This window comes from Callospermophilus lateralis, chromosome 12, assembly GCF_048772815.1.
Source record: "Callospermophilus lateralis isolate mCalLat2 chromosome 12, mCalLat2.hap1, whole genome shotgun sequence".
Taxonomy (NCBI): Eukaryota; Metazoa; Chordata; class Mammalia; order Rodentia; family Sciuridae; genus Callospermophilus; species Callospermophilus lateralis.
Window position 1 is genome coordinate 75,504,029 of NC_135316.1, and position 24,630 is coordinate 75,528,658.

Sequence of the window (24,630 nt, forward strand, 5' to 3'; positions counted from 1 at the left end):
AAGTTCTGAGTGAATGAAAAGAAAGTATATTCATTGTCATTGGATGGAATATTCAGTAGGTGTCTGTTAAGTCCATTTCATTTATAGAATAGTTTAAATCTATTGTGTTTTTACTCCTTTACCTCCCCTATCTGAATGACCTAGTAGTAAGAATGGTATATTTGATGTTTGTTTTATGAAATAGGGTGCACAAACATCTAAAGCTTAAATATTTATGATCATTATATCTTCTTGTTGAATTGTTCCCTTTACCAATGTGTAATGACTTTCTTTCCTCTTAATATTCAGCCTGAAGCCTGCTTTGTCTGTTATGAGAGAGAGTAGCTACTTGTACTGTTTGCTTTTGAATTCTACTTGCATGGAATCTCATATTCCAGTCATTCACTTTCAGTCTATGAAGGATTTTGTCTGTGAGGTGTGTTTCTTGGAGATAACATATTTGAGTTTAACCCAATCTGCCAATCTGTCTTTTAATCAGAATTAAGACCATTTACCTTCAGTATTATTATGGAGAAGTATGTGTAACTTCCTGTCATTTGCTTTATTTCTAATATTTGAATCATTCTTAATTCTCATTTGTTTATCTATTACTGCTAGTGAAATATATTCTTTTCCAAGCTCTCTTGGTTATTTTTAACTTTTTCTTCTATGTGTAGTGGTCCTTTAGGCTGTTTCTGTGGTGCTGGCTTGATCATAGATTCCTTTAGTTTATGCTTATCTTGGAAGGTTTTTATGTCTCCTTCAATTCTGAACAGTAGCTTTCCTGGATATAGTAGTCCAGGTTGGCAGTTATTGTCTTTTAGGACTTGAAATGTATAATTTCATATCCTTCTCACCCTTAGAGTTTCTTCTGAGGAATCTGTTTTCTCATGGGTTTGACTTTATAAATGACTTGGTGCTTCTGTCTTGCAGCTTTTTTTTTTTTTTTAATTGTACATAGACACAGTACTCTTATTTATTTATTTTTATGTGGTGCTGAAGATCAAACCTAGTTCCTCACACGTGCTAGCCAGGCACTCTACCACTGAGCTACAACCCCAGCCCTCTTTTGCAACTTTTGAAATTGATTCTTTGTTCTGAATTTTTTTTACATTATAACTATGTTGTAGAGAGGTCCTTTTCTGTTCCTATATGGAGTTGTAAATGCTTTCAGTATCTGCGTGTCCATCTCATACCCCAAATTAGGACAATTTCCTGCTGTTATTTCACTGTATAAGTTTTCTATACCATTTGTCTGTCTCTACTTTCTTTAAGACCTATGAGTCTTTAAGTTCGGCCTTTTACCACTGTCCCAAAGTTCTCATATATTCTACCCGTAGTTTTTCTTTTTTCTTTGTTACTGTTTGAGTGTTCTAATTCATCTGCCTAGTCTTTGAGCCCTGATAGTCTTTCTTCTGCTTAGTCTTTTGGTAAGACTCACTATTGATATGTTTTTTTTTTTTCTTTTTTGGTTTGATTTATTGAGTTTTATTTGCAAGGTTTGTTCGATTCTTTTTCAGAGTATCTATTGAAATGCATTTTTCTTTCCTATATTTACTTCCTTAGCTCATTCCTTAGTTCTTCTTTTAATTCTCTGATCATTTATGATCATTTATATAATGATCAGCTTTTTAAATTCTTGGTCTCTTTAACTTTTCATCAGTACTTTTTTCCCCCTCTGTTTAATTGTGAGCTGAATAGTTCAAGGACACTTATGCGTATTTGTCTCTTTTTTCTCATTTCTAGCATTTTTTGAAGATGGTTATTTTTCATGGCTCCATCTCTTGAGGGCTAGGATTTTTAATTAGTATATTTCAGTTTTGTTTTGTATTTTTCTATTTTTATTTATTATGTTTTTTATTTTATATATTTTTTCTCTCACTTATCTATTTCCCGTGATTCTCATTCTTTTTTCTTCTGCTAACAGCCAACCTCTCTGGTTCTCTCTTTCACTCTTCCTTTAATTTTTAAATTCTATTTTCTCACCTCCTCTTTCAGAATCATGACATTCTACATCTCTTCTGTTCTCTCCCCACTTTCCACTCAAAATTGTAAATCCTTTCACAAACTTACTATTTTCATGTGGGCAATAACGGATCACGTCATTTCTGTTTATTGTTACAATTAACATTGTAGATGCCATAGTAGGAACTATTTGGTTTAATACTGTATATTTTTGGCTTTGGTTATTATTATTTGCCTCCCCCTAAACTATGAGGTACTAGAAACTTCCAGGGACACTATAAATCCACAGATCCATACTTTTAGATGAGTAGACACAAAAACAATATGAAAAAACGCAAGGGAACAAATCACCTCATACAAACAAATAATTCAATAACAGAGTCCATTGACACCACAGTGGAAGAAATGTCAGAGAAGGAGGTTAGAAAGGATGATGTAAGGAGCGAAATCAGAAAATATAGGAAGTGAAAGATCACTTCAATAAAGAGAAATTCTGGGGGGAAAAAAATCAAGTGGAAATCCTCAAAATGAAAAAAATCAATAAACCAAATAAAAAATTCAGTGGAAAGCATCATCAACAGACTAGACCACTTGGAAGATAGAATTTCAGTCAATGAAGACAAAATATATAATCTTGAAAATAAATGACCATGGAGAAAAGATTTTAAGAGACCATGAACAGAACTTCCAAGAAATATGGGATAACATGAAAAGACCAAATATAAGATTTATCAGGATAGACGAAGGCTCAGAGATGCAGACCAAAGGAATGCACAATCTTTTCAATAAAATAATATCTGAATGTTTCTCAAGACTTAAGAATGAAATGGAAAAATCAATAAAGGAGGCTTACAAGGCACAAAATACACAAAATTACACCAGACCCATACCAACGCACATTATTATGAAAATGCCTAACATTCAGAATAAAGGCAGAATATTAAAGGCTGATAGAGGGAAAACAATGGTTACATTAAGAGGTAAATGAGTCCATTTCTTAGCTGATTTCTCAACCCAGATCCTAGAAGCTAAGAAGTCTTGGAATAATATATACTAAGCTCTGAAATTAATTGCAACCAAGAATACTCTATCCAGCAAATTTAGCTTTAGAATTGATGATAAAATAGCAATCTTCCGTGATAAAACAATAGTTTAAAAAATTTGCAACTAGGAAGTCTGCGCTACAAAATATAATAAATATTTAATGAAAAATACAATTGAAAAGCAGCAAAGGGAGGAACTACTAGAATAGTCAATCAAAGGATAAACTAATTCAAGTTAAAAACCAGAAATCAGAATGACAGGGAATAAATCATTTTTCAATAATAACATTGACTATAAATAGTCTAAACTCATCAATCAAAAGGCATAGACTGGTAGATTGGATTAAAAACAAGACCCAACAATAAGCTGTCACCAAGCGACTCAAAAATATCTACAGACTGAAAATACAGGATGGGAAAATGACATTCACATAGATATTGTAAACAAGCAGGGGTTTCTGTCATCATATCAGATAAAGTGAACTTCAAGCCAAAGTAAATAAGAAGGGACAAAGAAGTTTATTTTTTACTGCTTAATGGAATTATACACCAACAAGATATAATAATTGTAAATATTTATGCCCCAAACAATGCAATATCTATACACATCAACAAATTCTTCTCAATTTCAAGAATAAATAGACAATAATACTTGGTAACTTTAACACTCTATCTCACCACTAGATAGATCCTCCAAACAAACACCAAATAAAGAAACTATAGAACTAAAAAATACAGTTAATAATTTAGACTTTTCAGGCACATATAGAATATTTTATCCATCAATGATTGAATACGCTTTCTTCTCAGCAGCACACAGATCCTTCTCTAAAATAGACGATATTAGGCCACAAAGCAATTCTTTGCAAATAAAAAATAGAGATAATACCTTGCATTCTAATGGAATGAAATTAGAAAACAACAATAAAATAAAAAATAGAAGCTACTCTAACATGTAGACTAAATAATTTGCTGTTGAATGACCATAAGAAATCAGGTAAAATATAAAAAAAATACTTAGAGGTAAATGAGAATAGTGACACAACATATCAAAATCTCTGGAACATTATGAACAAGGTTCTAAGAGGAAAGTTCATTGCATTGAGTTCATTCATTAAAAGAATAGAAAGTCACCAAAAAATAACCTAACATTATAGCTCAAAGCTCTAGAAAAAGAAGAACAAATCAACATTAATAGCAAAAGAGGATGGAACATAATTAAAATCAGAGCTGAAATCAATGAAATTGAAAAGAAGAAGAAGAAGAAAACAATACAACAAAAATCAACAAAACAAAAACTTGGTTCTTTCAAAAAATAAATAAAATTGATAACTCTTAGCCAGACTAACTAAGAAAAAGAGGAGGAAAAATTCAAATTACTATATTCCACAATGGAAAAGGAAATATCACCATGGGCACTACTGAAATACATACAATAATCAAACTATTTTGAACATTTATACTCCAATAAAATAGAAATTTTTGAAGTCATTAATAGATTTCTGGAGACATATGACCTACCCAAATTGAATCAGGAATACACAGTAAATGTAAATAGATCAATTTCAAACAATGAAATTGAAGACATTATCAATAGCCTACTAACAAAGAAAAACCCAGGATCAGGGCTGGGATTGTGACTCAGCGGAAAATAGTTTAAAGCATTCCTTCTAAAAACCAGAACAAGACAGGGATGCCCTCTTTCACCACTTCTATTCAACATAGTCCTTGAAACTCAAGCCAGAAAAATTAGACAAAAGAAAGAAAGAAATACAAATAGGAAAAGGAGAGCTCAAACTACCCCTATTTGCCCACAACATGATCCTGTATTTAGAAGACCCAAAAAACTCTACCCCAAAACTTCTAAAACTTATAAACAAATTCAGCAATGTAGCAGAATATAAGATTAACACCTAAAAATCAATTGCATTCCTATACCAATGATGAATCGACCAAAAGAGAATTTAGGAAAACTATCCCATTCACAATAGCCTCAGAAAATAAAATATTTGGGATTCTATCTAGCAAAAGAGGTGAAAGACCACTATTAAAAGTAAAGAAAGAAATTGAGACCTTAGAAGATGGAAAGATCTCCCATATTCATGGTTAGAATTAATATTGTCAAAATGGCCATACTACCAAAAGTGCTATATAGATTTAATGCAATTCCTGTAAAATTCCAATGATGTTCTTCATAGAAATAAAAAAGGCAGACATGAAATTTATTTGGAAAGATAAGAGGCTCAGAATAGTGAAAGCAATCCTTAGCAAGAAAAGTGAAACAGAAGACATCAGAATACCAGACCTTAAATTATACTACAGAGCTATAGTAGCCAAAACAGCATGATTTCGCACAAAAATCATACATGAAGAACAGTGGAACAGAAGAGAAGACAGAGACAAACCTATATAAATTCAGGTATCATGTTAGACAAAGGCACCATAAACATACATTGGAAAAAAGATAGCCTCTTCAACAAATAGTGCTGGAAAAAGTGGAAATCCGTATGAAACAGAATGAAATTTAACCTCTATCTCTCATCCTGCACAAAACTCAAAGTGGATCAAGGACATAAGCATTAGATCAGAGACCCTGAACCTAATAGAAGAAAATGTAGGCCCAATATTCTGTTATGTTGACATAGGAACTGACTTCCTCAACAAGACTCCTAAAGCTCAAGAAGTAAAGAATCAATAAATGGGATGGTATCAAACTAGAAAACTTATTCACAGCAAAGGAAACAATCAAGAATGTGCAGGGAGAACCTATAGAATGGGAGAAAATCTTTGCCACCTGCCCGTCATAACATTAACATCTCTATATTAAGAACTCTAAAAACTTACCACCAAAAAACCCCACAAATAACCCAATCAATTAATGGACAAATCAACTGAAGAAGTACTTTACCAAAGAAATACTGATGGCCGACAATTTATGAAAAAAATGTTCAACATCTCTAGCAAGTAGAGAAATGTAAAATAAAACTATACCGAGATTTCATCTCACTCCGGACAGAATACAAACAGCAATAAATGTTGGTGAGGATGTGGGGGAAAGAGTATACTCATACATTGCTGGTGGGACTGGAAATTGGTACAACCATTATGGAAAGAAAGCAGTATGGAGATTCCTCAAAAAACTGGGAATGGAACCACCTATTTGACCCAGTTATACCATTTCTTGATATATATCCAAAGAATTTAAAATCAGCATACTTCAGTGACACATCCACATCAACGTTTATAGCAGTTCAATTCATAATAGCTAAGCTATAGAACTAACCTAGGTGCCCTTTAACAGATGAATGGATAAAGAAAATGTGGAATACCCTATATAATGGAATATTACTCGATTATAAAAAAATGACTTTTACCAGTAAATGGATGGATCTAGAGACTATCATTCTAAGTGAAATAGCCAGTCCCCCAAAAACAAATGTTGAATGTTCTCTTTGATATATGGATGCTAACTCACAATGGGGGTGGGGTGGAGGGACTTCAAGTTCAGTAGATTAGACAAAGGTTAATGAAGAAAAGCAAAATTTTTACCAGATTCAATCTTATCTCTCTTGTTCTGATTCCCATTCCAAATCCACACCCAACTTGTTTGTCCCTAATTATGAAGCTTAGACCGCCAGTTTCAAAGGGAATAGGAAGACAATGGAATAAGTCATTACTTTCCAATGTTCATATATAAATACACCACAGTGACTCTCCACATCATGTGCAACTACAAGAATGGGATCCTAATTAGGATATACTCCATGCATATATCATATATGAAAATACACTCTACAGTCATGTATATCTAAAAAGAACAATTAAAATGGGAATGAAAAGAAGAAATGAGAGAAAGAAAGAAAAAAGAGAAGGGAAGAAAATTAAAATGATAAAGAAGAAAAGAGATTGAGAACAAATTAATTCATTGATAAAAATATTTAAAGTTAGAACTATAAAAACCCAATAATGGATAACAACAAAATTGACCAAGAAAGTGAATGTAAAAATAAGTATAAAAAGATTAAATTTTCTCACAGTTCCCATTGGCCATTCAGTTGGTTCCTTCTCAACTCTGGCTCAAGGAGGCCAAACCTGTATGCTGGGCTCTGCCTCTCCTTGCCCACCAACCAGCAAGCATTGAGGAAACGTGGTCTGCTCAGAGCTAAATTCACATATCCCTGGTTTTTGTATCAGAGGAGAGGATGGGCATAGCTACAGTATGTGTGTGAACTGATCTGGATTATCTGGCACTGCACATCCTGAATGTCTCAAAATGTGTGTGTGCATGTGTGTGTGTGTGTGTGTGTGTGAAAGTGTCCAGCTCACAGTGGTGACGGGTGCTGGGGTGCGCTGTAAGCAGCAAGCTTTTCACCAGATCCAGTCTCATCTCTTCCATTCTGAATCTCATCCCCAATCCACACCCCACCGGTTTGCCTCTTGTCACCCAGCTTAGACACCAATTTCAAAGGGAACGCTGCTCCACTTTATGCTCTCAGAGCTGTCAGCAGGTCAGTGCCACAGTCTCCCTCCTGATCCCAGCTTGAGACTCAAGTTAGGTGTCTGCTGACCCAGTGAAAGAAAAGCAGTGGCCATTGGGTTTTGAAGACGAAAGGAAAAAAAACCACAGAAGTTGTGATCTCTGGCATAGTTCATCTGGACAATGAAGCCCCTTTCCCAATTGTCACTGAAATTCTGGGGACAGTGAGGCAACCCCATTCCCAGACTGGCTCCTTTCGCAGACTCGAAATCTCCTTGCTGCCAAGACTCCATGTTTGCCTGAGTCTGCATTTTTTGAACCATGAGGGTTTGCTTCAGCTCCACAGAGAGGAGTTCCCCTCCCTGGTGCACACCGTTTCTTTGATCAGTCCTCTTATTCCAAGAACCATTATTTCTGGGTTTCACCTGGTGACTGCTGACTCACCGGTTGCACCTCAGGGGTTTCCCTCAGCTCTCCCACCTCATCCTGCAGCTGCAATCTCAAAAGCAGCCACTGTTCACTGGGTCCCTCAAGTCTGTCATTTGCAGAGTCCCCTCAGGGTCTTTGTTCCTGTTTTTCCTTCTGCTGAGAATCAGTGGTCTTGCTTTTGACAGCTCATTTGCTATAGATTGTTGTGTGGTCAAGAGAAGATTTTCCCACAATATGTGATATAGTCTCAGGATGCTCATCTGTTCTTTACAGCAAAGAATTTAAGAATTTTGTTTAGTTTTACGCCCCCGTGTGGTTCATGTGGTGGCATATGTTAGCACTAAACTAACTAATACAGTTCATTGCTTAGGAAAAGCAGGGGTGTGAAGAATGAAGCTGATGATAAGTCTGTTTACCTAGGGGACACCCATGTTGGCTTTCACCCACATGGTATCTCCACAAAGAGCTTGAAGACATGCAGTGGTCTTGTACAGTAATCCACCATGTCAATCAAGACTCGTCTGCCCACCTTTGCACCTTTTTACCATAAGAATGACATGCTTTCTTTTTCTTCTTCTTTTTTTTTTTTTTTTTAATGGTCATTAAGGTCACAGTCTAGCTCCTGACAGAATTTTCACACGCATTGCTGCAAAACACCCATGTGAAAGGCGAAAATATTTAAGGAAGGTTCAGCTTAGCTGCATTGGACCTAATGGGAAGAACACTTGTCTAAAAATAGAAATCTCACCCCACATCCTCTAAAGCTATTCATTTCGCTTCCCTCTCCTGCTGCTTGTTGTGCAGTTGTTCTTGTGTGGATAAGATAATTAAATTGAAAGGAAGTAAGGAGATAAAGCTTTGCAACTATGGTAATAATAGAATAATATTGCTCCTGTATTCCTCAGTGAATATTAATCAGCCTAGGAGGTGACGGAAGCCTAGTTACAATTGGATGCCTGATCCATTTTAAAGGAATTCTTGTCTTTGACATCCATGCATTGTGTTTAGCCCCAGACTGTCCTTGAAGTCTTATGCCACCTAGGTTCTCACTGTACCTGGCACACACAAAGTGAGAGTTTGCTTCTATTGCTACACAGGATGAGAGATTGAGTCTTGTATCTACCTAATCCCATCACCCCGGCTGCTTCTTGGAAGTGGTACGTGGCTTAGTTCACTAGATAGTTGTCAAAATGTAGGGAGTTTGTAAAAAGCAAATCCATTGCCAGGGCTGTGCTCCATTTGTCCAGTGTGAGTCCAAATTGCACATTTGTTTGTTTTTAATGCATCATATAAGTGGCAAGGTGACATTTGACACCACTTCACTGCTCTAACGTTGCAGAAACTAAAGTTATCAGATGAGCCTGTAGAAGCAAAAGAAGATTACACTAAGTTTAACACAAAAGATTTCAAGACTGAAAAGGTACGTGTCCAGGTGTAGTGGCATATTATACGTTTGCAATGGGTGACCTGTATAGACATCAGAAACAATTGCACACTTGATTGTGATTAGTTTTTGATTATGGAAAATTATTAATTTCTAGCTCTGTGGCTTAATTTATATAAAATTGTGCATGACAATGAAAATGTTAAGCAATTTAAACTTTTTACAAAACAGAGAAGAGCAATATGCTTGGCAAGAATGTGCCTACACTTAGCCATGTGTTCATAGAGCGATGATGGGTGGTAAGGGAAGAAGCCTCTACAGGTAAATTTTTGGTCAATATTACTGCCCAGAATCTTCCCAGAAATTATGATAACAAAAATTTTTAATAACTCGACCATTCAGCATTTACCCATAAATGTTATTTGGGTAACATTTCGTACTAAGTTTTATCTGACACATATTATAAATAGCATGTAGCTTTTAAAATTGGCATTATAATGCTTACATAGTTTTTGGTTCTGCCCTTTTATCATTGTGTTGTGAAAATGTTCACATATCATTAAACACTCTGAAGTTTTGATCATCCTTTCATATCCAATCATGAGTGTTAATTTACTTCATCATATTGAATATAATGTAATACGTCCCCTGGTCTTGGATTTATGGGTTATTTCTGGCTTTTAAATTTTGGGGTTTTTGTTTGTTTTAATGAAGTTATAGACATTTCCAGTCTATATCAGTTTATTTTATTAGACACAATTTAGAACTAAGAGTAAATGCTTAGAGAACATGAACTCTTTCATAAAATATATAGCTAAATTGTTTTCCAAAGATCTAACAAAAATTTGTAATCCCAAACATGGTTGCCAATGACTGTTTATCTTGCATTCTGGATAGCATTATTTTTATTCTTGAAAATATTTGCCTGTCAAGTTTCTTTAACTGGAAAGATTTGTTTTCCCAATTGTTTATTGTTAATTTACAATTTTTGCAAAGTTGCGTCCCTTTTCTGTTTTCATGTTGTAATAATAATGTTTTCTATTTATTTGTAAGAATTTATTCTAAATTGAGATTATTAACACTTTTTATGATACAGGGTACAGATAAATTTTCCAGAATGTTTTTAGCCTTTTTATTTGATTTTTTAGTTGTTTTAAGTTTTTTTCTGAAGAATGTATGTTTCCTTTTCCCTATTGTTTCCATGCTTAACTTCATTTAGATTTTAACAGTATATAGGTCCCCTTAGAGTTTATGTGTCATTTATTGAGGCGTAAATACCCAGAACAACTTGTCTGGATGAGATGGCCACTTTTCACTATCCAGTCAAGAATTAAACCTCCTACATGAAGTGTGATAGAATGTGGGAAGCGAGATTGCAGGAATCATATGCTCTGCCTTTGAACTAATCTTACAGTTCCCAGGGAGATAGATGATTTTTTTTTTCTTTACTGGTTCCCATTATTTGTGCTTCTTTTCAACAAGTTTTGATGCATTGTAGCAAAATCAGCTGCTATTTACCATCTTCTAGTGCTTTTTAAAGGACATAGTTCAGGTGAAAGGGGAGAACAATACAGTAACCAGGAAAGAGAAAAATTTAAAGGGCAGAGTTATTTGGAGTCAGCTTTTTGGAGAGTATTTCTTTGTTGAAGAAGTACTTTTCAGTACTAGCTGAAGACCAGTGGATGTTTTGTAATACAGGTCATCTTTTGAATATAATAGAGTTGTGCTTGATTTCCCATAGAGCAAATGAATAAAATCAGATGGTAAGTTGATGTGAATTATTCATCGTGTGGTAATATAAGGCTATAATTCCAATCTCTGCCTGTGTCAGTTCTATTGTTTGTGTTATTGCACTAATGCACCCTCCAGAATTATTCCCCCTGCAGTAGATCATTGGCTGTAACCGTCCACTCCTTAGAAGGCAGCAGTCTTATCTTAACATATTCTGGGTCTGAATTATGAATTGATATCCGAATTTTATTCATTCTCTTGGGAAGCACGTTAATAGCAGAGCTTTCCTCCCTTGACGAACCTTGAGACATACACAATATTGTCTGATTTGCATGCATGACTTACTAATGTTATATTCATAACATATATTTCTCTCTTATTTTCGAAAACAGAAAACAAGCAAAATGACTGCAGCTCAGAAGGCTTTGGCTAAAGTTGACAAGAGTGGAATGAAAAGTATTGATGCCTTTTTTGGTGCAAAAAATTCTAAAAAAATTGGAAACCTTCAAAACTCTAAAAAATAAAGCCTAATAAAGCAAAAAGCATCTTTTCTTTTTACATGTTCCATTTTCATTCTTCCTCCATGCCGCGGTACTTCCTGACCCTTGATTACCACCTTTTGGAGAAAGATGGCAATGTTCAGGTTCTCTTGAACATTTTTTAGGATTTGATATTTGTGTCTCTGAACAAAATATGGGAAAGTTATTGTGTGATTTCATGACGGTGGCCTTTGGTGTCTTTGAGAAAGTAATCAAGTGAACAGAATTTAACATGTAGCATCACAGTGCCCTCTGCTAACTGACCTATGACAATATTTGAGTTATTGTTATTTTATGTAATTTTGCTACACAGTAGCTTTAACAACATGGTTTCCAGTATACTGAGAGAAACTAGCTAACAAAACTGTCAGGTAAATTGCTACTTTTTAATTGACTAGTTTTTGTAAATCTTATTGGAATTTTTCTGTTCTTACAAATACATGTTTTTGGTTAAAAAAAAAAAGGGGGGGAGAGAAAAGAATAAAGCTAAAATTGTAATCTATCTTTTCATTACCCAGAAATAATTTGGTGCATGTTCTTACAATAAAAAAAGTTAAAGGAATTATAATAGCAATTTTATAACCATCTTTAAAAATATTTATTTTTGTTTTTAGTTGGACACAATACCTATTTTATTTATTTATTTTTATGTTGTGCTGAGGATCGAACCCAGGTCCTCACATGTGCAAGGCAAGCGCTCTACCGCTGAGCTACAACCTCAGCCCCTATAACCTCAATTTTTGTAACATAATTTTGTGAGATTTTTCCCAGGCTACTAGGTATTTTTCACAAACATGATTTTTAAATGACAATATCCCTTTTAATTATTCAACATTTGATTATTTAATAAATATTCTTACATTTCTTTACATATGTTCATGTTTTGAAGAATCAGATTGTATGTAAATATTTGTTTAGATATGTTATTGCTTCCTTAGAATGGATTTTTAGATGTGAGTTTACTGGTTCAAAAATAAGTTTTTCAAATATATACTTATGGAAATATATTCCAAAAAAGTTGTCAGAAATTTGCACTCTAACAAATGGTGGGCCGGACATTTGTACATACATATAATCTGATCAGTTTAATTCCCTGCTAACTTCCCTTTCCTCTCCTTCTCTCTTCCCCTGAGCCCCTGCCTCTATCTACTCTATTTTCATAAGATCTCCTCTTTTTTTACATTTTTATCTCAAGCTTCCATATATAGAGAAAGCATGACCCTTGACTTTCTGTGTCTGGCTTATTTTGCTTAATATAATGCTCTCCAGTTCCAACCTTCTTCCTGAAAATGACATAATTTTGCTCCCTTATAACCAAATAACTCTCCTTTGTGTTATAAGCACCACATTTTCTTTGTCCAGTCATCTGTTGGCGGACACCTAGATTGATTCCATACTTGGCTAGTGTGAATTGTGCTGTGATAAACAGGGGTATGCATGTGTCTCTCAAGGATGCTGGTTTTAATTGTTATGCAAAAGAGATGTGTTTTAGCCACTTTGTTAGATGGTTCCATTCTTAATCTTTTGACGATTTCCATGTTTCTATTTCTGAAAAGATTATCAGAAGTAAAATTGTCTAGCACTGGAGTCTTTATTTATTGTTAGCTTTCTTTAAACAGGAAGAATTTCTTACCTGTTCCTTTGTCTTATTTGACATTTTTTAAGAATACAAGCCACTTTTTTTTGGTATAATATTTCTCACTTTGGGGTTGTCTAACTTTCCTCTTGATTAAATCCAAACTATACACTTGAGACACCCACAGAAGGAGTGTCGTGTCTTTCTTACTGAACTATCAGGAGTCACAGTTTGCCCCATACCAATCTTGTTGACTTCCTCACTCAGAGTGGTGTGCATAAGCTTATTCACTGTAAATTATTATTGATTATGTTTGTAATTAATTAGTATTTGGGGGTAAATATCCTGAAACTCTTAAATATCCTATTCTACATCAAATGTTGACTCACTATTTTTAGGATCTACCAATGATTTTTCTAACTCTAGCATGTATTTTGCATTGTTTGGCATCCTTTGGTAATGAAGAGCCTTCCCTTCTCCATTTATTTATTCATTAATGATTTTATATCAGTATGAATTTTTAGATTTTCATTTTATCTAGGGAATTATAGTAGTAGTAGTAGTAGTACTAGTAGTAGTAATTTTGATGCTCATAATGTTCCAAAATGGCTAGAAGGAGACCCTTTAAGCTTGCTCCTACATCTTTTTAATGTTTTTTTTTGTTGTTGTTGTTGTTGTTGTTGTTGTTCTTTAGTACTTTCTTATTTCTGCAGCAGGGAATTCCAGGCTCTTTTTGCACTTTCCCTACCCAAAGCCTGAATCAGCCTTTTTTCCAAGGAGCCCTATTCCTTTAATTGGAGAATGGTGTTTAGAAACCAACATCTAGGCAGTAGCTGTGCCATTACTGATACAACATTGCTAAGTGTCGAAAGCCAGAAAGTGTGTGTGTGCATGCGTACATATATAACTATGTACTCATATCAACATTTCTAGAGCTAACTGTTTATCAACAGCTATGTATATGTGTGATAGTAGATTCACTTTAGATGGTGATGTAGATTTACTTTATCAGGGTAAAGAAGCTTTTTTCTATTCTTACCAGTATGAGAGTTTGTATCCTAGTTATTGACTTTTATCAAATAATTTTCGTATCTATTGAGATGATCAGAATTTTCCCCTTTTTGATACTAGGGATTGAATAGGGGAGGGGGTGGTTACTACTGAGCCATATCCTCAGCCTTTTTAATTTTTTATTTTGAGACAGGTTCTCACTAAGTTGTTTAAGGCCTTGCTAAGTTGCTGAGGCTAACCTCGAACATGTGATCATCCCGCCTCAGCCTCCCAAATTGCTGGGATTATAGTCAGGTGCCACCCTGCCTGGCAGTTTTCCTTTAATAAAGGAGAGTACCTTTTAATATTTGAGTTATAATGATTTTTTAAATTTATTTTTTAGTTGTAGTTGGACACAATACCTTTATTTTATTTATTTTTATGTGGTGCTAAGGATCGAACACAGGGCCTTGCATGTGCTAGGCGAGTGCTCTACTGCTGAGCCACAACCCCAGCCCCATAATGATTGTTTAATGTTAAACTAACCTTGCATTCCTAGACTAGACCCTATTTTGTCATAGTGCACTATTCTTTTCATTAACAGTTGGGTTTTATTACTAATATTTTGTTATGGATTTTTATATCTTCTGTTAATAAATATTGGTTTGTAGATTTCTTTACTTGTAATGATTTTATTTGATTTTGATGTCAGTAAAACCAGCCTTATAATATGAGTGGGGAAATACCTTTACATAACCTATCTTCTGAAGAAGTTGTGTGAGATTCATTTTGTTTCTTACTTTATGTGTTGAACAGAATTCACTTGTGAAGATGGTACTGAGGGTCCGATTAAATAGGGGAAGAATATAAGTAAGTAGTCAGGGGAGTGTGGAGAGTGTCGGGAGAGACTTGCACATGTATATTCAGTTAGTTTTATGGGCCAGAGGTATGTTGTAATTCGGGTTCTTTGGATCTCAGTGGCATCCTTTTGGCTGCAGGGACCAGGGCTTTGGGGTGCATTCTGCTTTTGTTCTTAGCATGAAAACTTGTTGGAAGCTAAGATGCAGAAATGAAGAACAGATTAGCAGGACAATGATTAGTACTGTGTCAAATTTGTCAAGTTTATAGGAGCAGCTGTTAGAGGAAGAAGCTGTTTCAAAGCCATTTGGGCCAGTAATTTTCTTTCTGGAAAGTTTTTAATTACTATTCCAATTTTTGTAGTCAAAATAGAGCTATTCCAGTCTTTTCCTTTTTCTTGCGCCAGTTTTGGTAATTTATATGCTTTAAGAAATGTCTATATTTCATGTCAGTTGTCAAATTTCTTGGCATAAATATTGTGGTAATATAGTAACAGTAAGAGCATATTTTATATTATCCTCTTACTGTTTGTGTTTCTATAACAAAGTTTCTTTTTTCATACCTGATATTTTTCATTTGTGTCTTTTTGGTTTTCTTCATTAGCTCAAGCAAAGCTTACCAATTCCTTTTATCCATTTGAAGAACCATTTTCTTCTGGCTTGCATCATGTCTGATAAGACATCTGTTTTAATTCTTACATTTCTCCTACTTCCTATAATGTGTCCTAATAGTTTCCAGCATGTTGGTGTGGTTTTCTTGATATTCCTTTGGAGTCAGTTAAGCTTCTTGTATCTTTGAGTTTATAGTTTTCAACGAATTTGGAAAACTTCTGGCCAACATTTCTTCAGATATTTTTCAGTTATTTTCCCTCCTTCCTCTCCACTTCCTTGGTTTCTGGGACCTCAGTTACATGTATACTGGGCCTCTTGATAGCAGTCCTGACATGGAACTTCTGATTTTTTTTTCCTTGTTCCATTTGTAGACAGCGATTTCTCTTAACGTATTTTCAAGTTTATTTTGGATATAGGATTTCATCTTCCATTAACCTCCAGTAGTGAATTTTTATTTCAAATATTATAATTTTTGGTTCTAGTTGTTCTATTTGGACCTTTTTTATGTCTTCTCACTTTTCTGCTCATATATTTGTGTTTTCCTTTAGATACTTTATAGCTTTTTAGGTAGCTACATAGATGTCTGCTAGTTGGTCATTTCTGTGTCGATTTGTTTCTTTCTCTCCCTTTATTATTATTTTTTACTTTGAAATAACTTTAGACTTATAGAAAAGTTGCAAGAATACTAAAGAGAGTCTACCCTTCCCTTGGCTTCCCCCAATATTAACCCTTTACATAACCACAGTACAATTATCAAAACCAGGGAATTTACAATTATACTATTAGCTAACTCATGACCTTATTGGAATTTCACCTATCTTTATACTATTGTCACTTGTTTGTTCCAGAATCCAATCCCTGATCTCAAAGTGTATTTAGTTGTCATATCTCCTCAGTATTTTCTGATTTATGAGAGTCTTTTAATATTTCTTTGTCTTTCAGTGACCTTGACACTTTTGAGAGTATTGATTGGTTATTTTGTAAAAATGATCCTCAATTTTTTAGATAGTTAGGAACTGTGCTAATATGCTGTTTCTCGTGTAATCATTTCATAGCACTACTAACAACCAATAGTAACAGACACTGGATAACATTGATGTGCTTGGCACTAATCTACACACTTTGCATGTAAAAACTCATTTAATCCCTCTGGTGGCAGGACGAGATGTGATAGGAGCCAGAATAGTGACACCAACCCAGAGAGCAAAGGACAAAAGGAAAGGCCACTGAAACATTTGCATTATCATCCTTATTGGAGGTCAGCTCCTAGCAGCAGGGACTATTCAAGTTTGCATGTTTCACAATGCTAGGCACATATATGATAAGCAGACGATTGAACAACCTAACCAGTATCCTCACTAGTTGAGAGGACTGTTTTTTCCTAAGGGACAAAGTCAAGATCTTTATCCACTGTGGCTCTTCAGAGCGCCTAAGCTATTTTCTGCCCTTTGTTTTAGTCTTGAATACACCGCACTCCCCCCACACTGGTGCCTTTGTATGACTAATTTCTTTCTATCTCTTCTCCAGCTCTTCACGTGATTTGTTCTGTCTAGTCATTATCACTCCAAAATCAGAGAAGCAATCCTAACTAACCCTCCTTGCCTGCCTCCATCATGCTTCTACTCAGACACCCTCCATCCCATTTTCCTGCCTTCCTCTCTCCAGAGACCCCTGCCTGACTACTGCACAAATACACACTCAGCTGGGGATAGCAAACAGAGGTGGGTGTTGCATTAGGGATTAACCTGCTGCTGAATACCCAGGCAAGTATTCTGCAGTACGTTGAAGTTCTCAACAGCCTCCTGGCTGAAACTTGAACTTCAGGGTTCATACTGTGAATGGGTTTTCTGTGGTGCTCTAGTATTTGAATTCCAAGGATGACGTATTCATAAACTCATGCAAAACTTGCATGGGCCTTAAAGTTGTATGCTAATGATGCTGGTCATTAAGTGAAATAGAATCATTAATCTCTCTGGATTAAGAGCTGTGAATTAGACATTTGCTGCAGTCATTTTACTTCTCAAGACCTGCAGCCAAGACATTATATCCAAGTGTGACTGTGCCAATGCTAATAAATTTGCTTTCACGTGGCATTTAGAGATTTCTACTGAGCCCACAACCTCAATTATTAAAGTTTGAGAATATATGTAAGTTTATAAAATCCTTGTCTCCCCAGGAGTTTTAAACAGGAGCTTACATCATGGCTTAGCCACAAATTAAATGGGAATTTGGGAAATAAGCAACTTTGTTTTCTTGCATATTTGACTTCACCTTTGTGTTAGTCCACTTTTCATTTCTGTGAGCAAAAACCTGACAGGAACGACTTAGGACAGCAAAACTGTATTTTGACTCATGGTTTCAGAAGTCTTAATCCACGGTTGGCCACCTTCATCGCTGTGAGCCCATGGTAGAACCCCATGGCAGAAGGGCATGGCGGAGAAATGCTGCTCAGCTCATGGCAGCCCAGAAGCAGAAAGAGAGGGAGGAGCCAGAGGGACAAGATGTAATCCAAAAGGACCTGTCCCCAGTGACCTACTTCCAGCCATATCCTGCCTGCACACCCTGCCTGCCTACAGTTGGCACCCTCTACAGTAGTCCTTTCAAATTACTAGTCCATCAACTGAATTAATCACCGATTAGCTTACAGCTGTCATGATTTCATCATTTTACCTCTGAACGTGAACACAGGAGCTTTGTGGGCAAAACCTCCTAACTAAACCGTAGCAACCTCTGACACCAAGATGAAGATTCTAATCTTAATTGCAATGTGCAACATTAATCAAGAGTTGGATAATGCTTGAAAAATGAAAGACGAAAGATGTTACACATGCCAGGTGCCACATGGGGAAATAATATTAAGAACAAATCAATCTGGGCTTATATGAAAGCATGTATGGGTAGTATGAATCTACCATACATGTACACCTGTGCACATTCATGTATAACCTACCCTTCTTTCAAACTTTTAAAGGAATTTCAAATAAGAGTTATTTTGTACTTTTTATACCAAACATTAGGATACTTTAGCTTACTCAAGTTCTTTGGCCCCTTTTTTTTCTTGCATCATTTTATTATTATTATTATTATTATGAGTTTGGGAAAGCTTCAAAAAATTTCTGCAAACTATAAAACCACTTGCATACACACACCAGGGCTTCTGTTGTTTTCATCAGACCATACATGTTTTTGAAACTGATCCCAGGTTACCTACATTCTTTCCTTTTGTATGTCTCTAATATCTTCAATTTAATTGTTCCTTGTATTTTCAGTCCTCGGCTCTTTTGATCTTTCAAGGTTTATACTTTGATTCCACACTCCCAGGGAGATTCTTCTCTGTAGGCTTAAGGCAGATGTCAAGGGGGAATTTGTCCTTTGCTGTTTCTTGTCTATTTCATAATGTCTACATGTAGACATTATGTATCTTTTTGGAGGGGACCTTCATACACATGAAAGCAATCTGGAAGTAGGTCCGTCGACATGTCCATTTACTTACTAAATGTAATGTTTTAGGCCAATTCATAACAACAGTACACATATCTTAAATTTTAAGGGTAAATGAAGTGAAAAAGAGACTTTAAATGAGCAATACCATGTTTCAGTACCAAAAGGACTGGTGAATTTAAAGTAGCTGAATTGTTCCTGGTTGAAGTCTCCATCCTGCCTTAACTCTGAGCTTTGGCCAAATCACTGGTATTGCTGGCCTGCAGCCACCTGCTCTGTGACATGGTATTAACTCACAAAGCCATCTTATGACCTTTCCTACAATCGCTGGTTCTTGGGGTGCCTCATTTCCTTCTCGCCTGGGAGGAAGGTGCTTTTAGAGTGAGCATTCATGACATGGGACAGTGCACGCAGCACTTCCCTAAGCCCCTTAGAAAGATCATCTGTTTTGCTGGAAGAAAGTCTGAAGGGAATACAACAAATACTGACTATTATAGTCTCTGTGTGTTTGTTTTTCTTGCCTTCAGTTTCCAAAGAGCACAATTACTGAAAAGTAATCACAAAGTCTAGCAAGGTGCTTTGTAATTTTTAAAGCACCTTTCCTAGGATTTTATGTGCTTAATCCATATAGAAACGTGGCACAAGTGGTATTATCTCTCCCATTTTACAGTCGAACAAGGTGAAACCAACTTATTTGCCCAAGATCACTCAGCTAACAAATAAGGAGCCAGAACTTGAATTTGGGACCTCTGACTGTGGACTTTCCACCACCCCAAACTCCCTTTCCCTAGATTGCTCCCACATCCTAGGAAGTCCATCTCACTAGATGTTTTAGTCAACTTTTTCACTCCTGTGACTAAAAAGCCCGACCAGAACAATTGTAGGGGAGGAAAGGTTTATTTGAGAACTCACAGTTTCAGAGGTCTTAATCCATAGAAGGCCAACTCCATTCCTCAGGGCTGGACGTGAGGCTGAACATCATGGAGCAAGAGTGTGGCAGGGGGAAGCAGCTCACACGGTGATCAGAAAGCAGAGAGACTCCATTTGCCAGATACATAGCCATGCCCTCCATGAACCACTTCCTCCAGCCACACCCACCTGCCTCCAATTACCACTCAGTTAATCCCACCAGGGATTAATTCATTGATTAGGTTAAGACTCCTATAACCCAATCATTTCTCCTACACCTTCTTGCATTGTCTCACAGGTGAGCACCTGCTACAAACCAGAACACCAGATTTGAGCGATAGCTTCTTCATATATATAGCTTAGGGATTAACCCTCTCTCCCTGTTCTTAAATCAGTCTAATTTGACTAGCCATCTTGTATCACAAGGAGTTATTTCTCCCAATCACTCCTTTCTACAGGACTAACCCCAAATTCAGTGATCCTGGGAGTTAGATGCATGATGCAGCAAAGCCTCTCCCTTGGAAGAGAGCCCAGGCCCAGGGAGGCAGGAGGGGGTTGTCTTAGTGTACTTGGAAGATGTCCTGTGGCTTTGATCTTGTCTGAATAATCAGAACTGAGTTGATGTTTGTACCTCTTTATAAACTCCTCAGGTTTCGGCATTCCTTGGGGCCATAGACCGACCAAAAGGTTTTCTTGCAATGTGCAACAGTATTTTACATCTTTCACAGCAATCTCTGATCTGAATTTAAATTAATTTTTACAACTCTTCAAGGTACACAAGAAAAGGGGTGGTACCCTTGTTGTACAGGTGGTTAAAGTCTTCCAGACTGTAGGTGCCAGAGCCCACGTGTCCTCCCTACAAGCCCAGGCTGCTTTCCCTTTGGTTTTTTACCCAAGGTTCTTATTCATGTTTGTCTGGGTTATGGCCATTCATCCTTAAGTAGGCTGTCCTAATTACAAATCTCATTTTAAGGAAGGAAAAAATCTCAGATTTATTCTGCTTCATCTTCTAGCTGTATTCTTAATGAATTCTACAGGTCAACTGATCTTCGGCAGAGTGGCAAGCCAGAATTTTAAGTCCTTAGCTGGTGCATTTGCATGTCCAATCAATCCTTCAGCTGTCAGCTTTTTAGCGGTTACTGTACTTTCATTCATTCATTTGATGGTCTGACCCTAATGAAGCCCTTGTGCGAAGGGAGCAGGCGCCCAATGAGATTTACACAAGGAATCAGAGCACCTTCATAAACAATGAAGGAAATGTTACGTTACACGTGGGTCTTGATCAGAATGTGTATAAAATTAAAGTTGTGTTGTTAGTTCTTGCTGAAGAAAAAAAGAAGCCAAGGAATAAGCTTAGATCCTTTCGTTCCTCTGAGAATTTGCACGGAGCACCTGCTACATGCCAAATGTTCTAGGTACTGAATATGAAGCTGTCAACATGGCAGACAAAAATCCCTGTTCTGCGAAGTTTCGGTTCCAGGGTGGGTGGCCAGATGGCGTATCAGGTAGGGTGGGGGCTCTGGGAAAAGCTGAGCAGGTTAAGGACAGGGTCTGGGGAGAGGGAGTCGAGGAAGGCTTGCTGCCTTTGTATCTTATCCACCTTATAACATAGAAATCTGATTTCCATCCACATTTTTTTCGTGACTTACAGTTCCACAATGAATTAATTTTAACATTGTACTAAAAAAAATTTTTTAAAACTTGTAGTAATTACACTTGTCCAATTACATTCTTCAGAGAAACATTAGGGATTTCTAAGTCTACTATAAGTCTATGCCCCTCTATTTTGTTCGACATTGGAGTCTACATAATGCTTCATGCTTTTTAAAACAGGATCTGAAAAATAAAAGCCAAAAATATAAAAATGGTTTAAGAATTATTCATCTCAGAAGCTTATGTTCATGTTATTTTTGTGTGTGTATGTATTTTTTTTTTCTAAAATGATGGTTTGGGCCAGAAGTTTGGGTAATGCTAACACTATTTTGTATTTTTTGCATTATTTTATAATGCCTTTGAACACTGTGGGGGCGGGGGAAATGTGCTCCTTGGCCAGTTGTCCAGGAGCCTGATATTAGCCCTAGGGTGACATCACCAGTGCCGGTCACCATGGGAACCCCGTGCTCCACCTGAGGGCCTCTCTTGGAAGGGAAAATGCACAGCTACCAACTCAGTACTAAACCAGTCTGCCTTGCTCCTCTGTTCTAGAGATTGCAGATGGTGCGCGAGTTATCAGGTGACTATTTTCTTTTCCTCTCTAGATGGCAGCGCGAAGAGTGAAAAGGGACAAGTGACACAGTTCCACATGAGGCTTGGCTGCTTCCTGTACAACTTCAGACACCCCTAAAAGCTAAGACTTTGTCTCCCACCTTTCTAGAAAACCACCAATTGCCAATAGATGCATTTTAAGGGGCCAATGATGAAAGCTTCATTTATTTGATCAATAACAGGCCATGACATTTGCCCTCAAGATGGAGGATCCCCAGAGTGGATTTGAGGAATTCAAGCCACCTCACCTCTGCCCAGGCCTATCCCCATAACAATGTGGCTCTTTCCAGTATGGTGCATCACATATCAAAATGTTGAGGGTACAACTCTTTTTCACGGTCATTCTTAGGCCTCTGACCACATCGGCTTGTTCCACTTGGGTCAGATCAGCATGTTTTAGGTGTGTACGTGGTGATGGAAACACTGGATTCTACGCTAGCAGCACTAGCAAACCAGGTTTCAACCCTTTCTTTAAATACTTACCCAAAACCTGAACTTTCCTTACTCCTTACCAACTTGGCAGCTTCTGGTTCCGAACAATATCTAAACATGTGCATTTTATGATGGCTTAGAGTTATGGAGTCATAAACATTGCTTCATTTTTAAAAGATTTGTTTGGTATGTGTATTATTATTTTCTTAGAGCAAGGGCATAGGATATGAGAGAAAGAGAGAAGTCAGTGCCAAAAAGTAATTTAGTGGGAAATTCTAGTGCCTAGTGAATGAGTTTCAGGAGGCGGGGGATGGGCGTTCGAATGAACGTGTCTGGGGGTTCAAGCAGGCTCATTCACTAGACGTGCAGAAGGAATGGGGTTGCTACGGTTCAGTTCATCTTCCTGTATTCTAATGGGACCCCCAACCTCCTTTGCAGGAAATAATTCTTTTCTGAATTTCTGACTCCATCAGGTTAGTTGAATGTAGTTCTGGCAAGTAGTCTATATTTTTTCAATGCCTCCTTTCATATGTTGAAAATTTTCCGTTCACCTCAAGGAACTTTTAACACTCCGGTGCTTCCAGAGTGGAGAAGTCAATCTTCCTCTCCAGAGCCCCAGCTCCAGAAAGTCAATGTAGAATTCTGGCTTCCAGGAGGGGGCGCGCTATAAAAAGAGCTGCTTGAAACCCAGGCCGTCTAGGGTAAGGATCAAGAGCCTGATGTGTGGTTCTGCACATAGCCGAGGAGTTTAAAATGAGGCTTTTCCCACCCTCTTCTTGTACAGTCCCGCACACTGTCATTGGAGGTCAGTGTACATTTTGGCCCAAAGCAATTGCCAACTCTATGGTAGGCAATTAGGTAGGTTGAGTAGGTTCTGTGGCTGAGCAAATCGTTTATCCTCTCAGAACTTCATCCCAGGGACAGAAAGCCTCCTAATACAATGGCTGTCAGATGCAGGTAGACCCCTGCCCTTATCTCTCCTTCCTCTGGAGAGACTTACTGTTGGTAGATTTCTGGGTGGACTCCATGGTCCCCGAAGTATAAGGCTCCCCCAGTTTCTGAAAGACGTCTCTTTCTACCAGTGTCTTCACTTACCAACCATGTGTTTGACCCTCTGCTTCTGTGCCTTCCTCCCCTCTCCCCAGTCTCTCTTATTGTCTCCATGCACACACCCCAAAGCCACTGGACATGATGATGCCCAGGTGGTCACTAGAAGCCCTGCTCTTTTACTTGTGCCCCAAGTTCACCTTCCATTGGCCTCTGAACTTTGAAAAACTACCAACACTTCAAATTTAAAACAATTAAAATGACAAAAATTTATGTCCTTTTTTTTTTTAATTGGAGAAGTAATTCATGACACATTGCAACTAAAAGAAAAAGCAAAAGGTACCCTGCCTCTTACCAGCACTGCTCAGGCCCCTCTTGCTAACTACATTCTTGGCCCTAAATCAGGTCCTTCTCTTAGCTACCCAATCCAAGGTCCATTGTCTGTCCTTCTTCTAACTAGCAGTCCTAGAGTTACTGTGCCTGGAATTCACTTTGTCATTTTATTTCAGAATCAAATCCTATTGAGTTATCCTTCAGAAATGTCTCATGGGAAAATGAAAATTATAACAGATATAAAACCCTAGCCCTCTCTCAAGTCCTTTCCTCTCCACGCCCACTGCTTCCAAAAGGAAGCCACTCCAGCTGGATGGCCAGCTCCCGGGAGTCCAGAGACCATATGGCTCGGGTCTCAAATAGAGTCTTGCCCACAGCGATGAGCACGCGGTGTGGGCCCCACGCTCAGAGCGTGAGTCACGATGGACACAGTCAGATCCTCTTTCCCACAACTTGTCAAGGACTTTTAGAAAGCAGTCGTGCTCAGAGCTAGAGAGGAAGTGGGAAACGGGCACTGCTGGCCAGGCTTATTTCCAAGTTGGCCCGACTTCTGGAGGCCAACTTGGAAATAAGTGTCAACAGCCTGGAGATTCTGCTCCCCCGAGCCTCAGCAATACCCAC

General features: G+C 37.2%; 1 protein-coding gene across 2 annotated transcripts in view; it reads left to right on the forward strand.

Moving 5' to 3' along the window:
- Positions 1 to 22,777, forward strand: part of Rnaseh2b (ribonuclease H2 subunit B) — a 79,151-nt gene extending 56,374 nt beyond the window's left edge. Inside the window, exons 10-11 of one of the 2 annotated variants that reach the window (XM_076872165.1) lie at positions 9,233 to 9,313; positions 11,401 to 11,550. In XM_076872165.1, the coding sequence (XP_076728280.1) occupies positions 9,233 to 9,313; positions 11,401 to 11,532 (213 nt within the window). In that variant the 3' untranslated portion in view covers positions 11,533 to 11,550. Of the gene's footprint in view, positions 1 to 9,232; positions 9,314 to 11,400; positions 11,551 to 22,190 lie in introns of those variants that run through there. The other variant, XM_076872166.2, reaches the window with a different exon arrangement.
- Positions 22,778 to 24,630: the final 1,853 nt, after the last annotated feature.